Source organism: Cucumis melo, chromosome 9, assembly GCF_025177605.1.
Source record: "Cucumis melo cultivar AY chromosome 9, USDA_Cmelo_AY_1.0, whole genome shotgun sequence".
Classification (NCBI taxonomy): Eukaryota; Viridiplantae; Streptophyta; class Magnoliopsida; order Cucurbitales; family Cucurbitaceae; genus Cucumis; species Cucumis melo.
The window spans coordinates 21,343,113-21,347,006 of record NC_066865.1 but is presented as its reverse complement, the minus strand read 5'-3'; the positions used below and the strand labels follow the sequence as shown (position 1 = coordinate 21,347,006).

Below are 3,894 nucleotides of genomic sequence, written 5' to 3'. Positions count from 1 at the left end.
TTTTTTTTTTTTTTTTTGAAGGAGACAAAAGGAGATCAAACTGTCAATAGTTCATTTTCTTGACAGCTCTTTTACCTAAATTTATTGCAAATAGGTGACAAATATTGAAAACAACCAATATAAGGAATAAAAATTAAAAGAAAATTAATAATAATAATAAAATTAAAAAAAAAAAAAAAAAAAAAAACAAAAGGTGAGTGCTTTGTAGGCCCTATACTCATTAAAATAAAATAAGATAAAAATAAATATTCAAAAATGCAAAAGGCTTGGAAAATGCCTTTTACTAGACAACAAAGGCCAATATCAATTCAATATTAAAAAAATCAAATAATCTTACCTATAATTTAAAATTGTATTTTATTTCTTAATTACACTTTTCCAATTTGATCTTTTATTATTCTACCATCTAAATTCAATTTTGTTTATGGATCTTATTCTTCACTAAAACATGGATTGTCACAAAACACATAGAATTAGTTTCAAAAGTGCTACTAATATAATGTAATTAATATCATATTAATTACACTTTAGTAATTGAGTTAAACAAATTTAATGCACCATGTGATATGAAAATAATTGATCCTAACTTATTCATAAGAATGAGAATTATTAACTAAATTGAATTAGGGTTAACGGTAATGATATGATCTTCCTCTTTAGACATTAAAGGTATAATCTCGAATTTTGTAAATTTTTACTTATAATAAAGACAAAAGAGATGTTAATGGGTAAAAGAAACTGATTGGTAATACTTACAAATTTGTTCTCACAATAAGTATTTACAAATATGACCATTTCTTACATCGGATGCCATTTATATATCAAATATGTACAATTGATAAAATATTTATTATTCATATACCTAATATAAATGATATCATTTGACACATATCGAGATTTAAGCATACCAAAAAAACATGCCTTTTTTTTTTATCATTTATATATTCCTAATATGAACTTTAGCACACGTAGTACCTCTATACTAATTAATCTATTATTTTTTTTTTATCATAGATAAAATAAATCACTTAATATATTTACAAATGTTTATTGATATACGTTTAATTAACCATAGGTTTGGGTTGGGTGTTGTGTTTTTGAAATTATTAAATTTCGTTGTGTACGACTTCACGTTGAAAACACCACTCCAAAATACTCACTCAATTACTAAAACATAATATAATATTTAATTTTACAAGGTAAATACAATCTTCGTATCATCAAAATTAATTTTGAATAATTAAAAATTATTTGAGGTGATTTTAACTATTTTGAAATCACTCTTAAACACACGCTCTAAAAAACATTAATCGATTTACATGTAGTACTACTATTAGTTAGATTTATCTTTCTTTAAAAAGTACAATAAGAAGTACGAGATTCAATCACTCCTTCTAAATAACCTAATGCATAAAGATGAAATAGATGAAAGAGTAGGGACCAAATTGAAAAGACAGAAACTATTAGGGACTAGAACTGCACACACACAAACATTATTAGCAATTCCTTTTTTTTTTTTTTTTTTTTTTTGTTGAAACTAGAGGTTCATCACTAGAAGCTAAGAAAGTTACTTACAAAGATCCAAAAGCACATTAAGAAATATATATATAAAATAAGAAGAAGAAAGAAACAAAAACAAAAGAAAAGGAACGCTGGCTTTTCCCTCAACTTTTCCCTTGTCATTTCACTGAGAGTAAAATTTAAAAAGAAAAAAGAAACAAAAGAGTCACTTCTATTTTCCTCATCACCACAAGAAAAAACTCTTTTAGCATAGAGAAAGAGGCAATAATAATACTAAAGATGAAGAGAGGATCAAGAATAAATATATAAAAATATATATATAAATAATTAATTTAAGATTGTTGTCGTTGCTGTTGAAGAGAAGCTGAGAAAACTTCAAGTGTTTTCATATCAGCTCTATAATTATTCTGTGTGAATTGGAGAAGCATGGACCATGTAAAATCTGGATATATTCTTGGGTTCTCATTGTCCACCAACTCCCTTGGTGGCTTTACCACTTTATCATTTCTTGGACATAAAAAAAATGCTAAAGATTTCCTTGTTCTCTTGCTGTTCACCACTGCTCTATGCAAGCAACTCTTGTATCTTCCATTTGATAGTGCCTTTTTTTTTCCCCACAAAAACAACAAAAACATAATTAGTATGTGTGTATATACATACACCTACGAAGGTATATATTATTAGAGTTGGTTTAAGGAAGTTTGTAGGTCCTACGATTTGAAAACTCGACTTTACCTTTACCTTTATCAAGTCAAAGGGTGTATAGGTTCTAATTCGTTTTCATTGCAAAAGTTTTTATCCTTTTTCTTTTTCAATTTCTTGTTGAATATTATTATTATTACGAAGAATCTAATGTTTTCGAGAAACAAAGATGTCAAACGTTCAGGGGTAATTAACAATTTAGTTAATTAAAATCACTTCTTTCTATTTACTAGCAAAATTATATGTACTTAGTAGGGTTAAATCAAGAAGAGTAAGTAAAATTGGAAAAGAGAAAAGGAAAAAATTAAAGTTGAGTATTTTGATGATGATGGGGGGTGTTTGATTACCATGAAAGTGTCACCAATATTGACAACAAAAGCATCAAAGTTAGGGGCAATGAGTCTCCATTGGTTGTCTACAAAAACTTGTAAGCCACCAACTTGGTCTTGGTGAAGAATGGTCAAAGAAGTTGGGTCACAATGAGGGCCAGTCCCTAAGGTGAGATCTGGCTTTTGACATGGTGGATAAAAATTCAATCTCATTATTGAATCATTGTCCTTGAAGAAGTTCTTGAAATACTCTCCTCCTACTCCAAGGCTTTTCCCCAATAGCTCCATTATCCCCAAAGATAGTCCACTCATTGCTTCACAGTACTCTTGATAAACCCTACTGTTTAAACCAAAACAATATATTATACAACATGTTTGAAATAAAAAAATTATTGTATAGTTAAATGAAAAAACTATCGAAAATATTAGTTATATTTTGTAAATATTTTCATTCTACTGTACTATATTTAAAAATGCAACATTTATATTAATTAAAAAGTCATTTCAAAGAGAACGGTTAGAGAAAGGAAGAACTACCCAAAGTTGACAAATCGGTCGCCGAGTTTGGTGCGAAGGTAATGAAAAACATGGTCATCCAAGGATTCGTCAGCGGAGAATCGAAACGAAAGAGTTTCTTTCCAAGGCAGTTTAGAAGAGAATCGACCAGTAAAACTACTAGCATAACCACAATGTTCGCCAACTTTTCTTTGAGCCCTTTGTTTTTCACAAAGAGGCAATTCAAAGAAATCATTCATGTACTTGTGAGCATCTGCTATGAGTTTTAAGTCAACTCCATGGTTCACCACAAGAAAAAACCCATGTTTCTCACATGCCTCACCGACGTGTCGGACGGCTTCTCGAACTGAATCTTTATCTCCTGACAAAAATCCCGACAAGTCGATTAACGGGACCTCCATCTCCGGACACTGCTGCTCGCTTGGCTTCTCCTCATCTGGCCATATGAACTGCTTAGGAATCTTATGTTGGTATCGTAGAAACGATGCATCGAACACTAACGGAACGTCGTCGTTTTTGGCGGCCTCTTTAGCCATAGATGATGTTACTACATGCATGCATGGTTATTAGAGAAAAAAAAGAGAAATTACAAAGAGGGTGACAAAAGAAAAGCCATGGGGAGGTTCTGAATTTATGTGTGAGCAAACATGTTAGAGAAAAATGAAAGTTTGGATTTTACAAAACAAGGGGCTTCATCATATTAAAATTGCCAAAAGGGTCTTCTAGCTCCCAATTGGCAAATTTAATTTTTTTTCTTTTTTTTTTTTTTTTTAAAAAAAGGTTATTTTATTTTTTTATTTTTGTTTGGGCAGTGACACCATTACAT

General features: G+C 29.9%; 1 protein-coding gene across 1 annotated transcript; it reads right to left on the bottom strand.

Moving 5' to 3' along the window:
• Positions 1-1,657: 1,657 nt before the first annotated feature.
• LOC103504653 (gibberellin 20 oxidase 1-like) lies at positions 1,658-3,894 on the bottom strand. Its single transcript, XM_008469033.3, has 3 exons — positions 3,090-3,894; positions 2,571-2,892; positions 1,658-2,123 (listed from the first exon to the last, which is right to left on the bottom strand). Exons 1-3 carry the CDS (start codon positions 3,623-3,625, stop codon positions 1,854-1,856), a joined length of 1,128 nt encoding a protein of 375 aa, XP_008467255.1. The 5' UTR covers positions 3,626-3,894; the 3' UTR covers positions 1,658-1,853.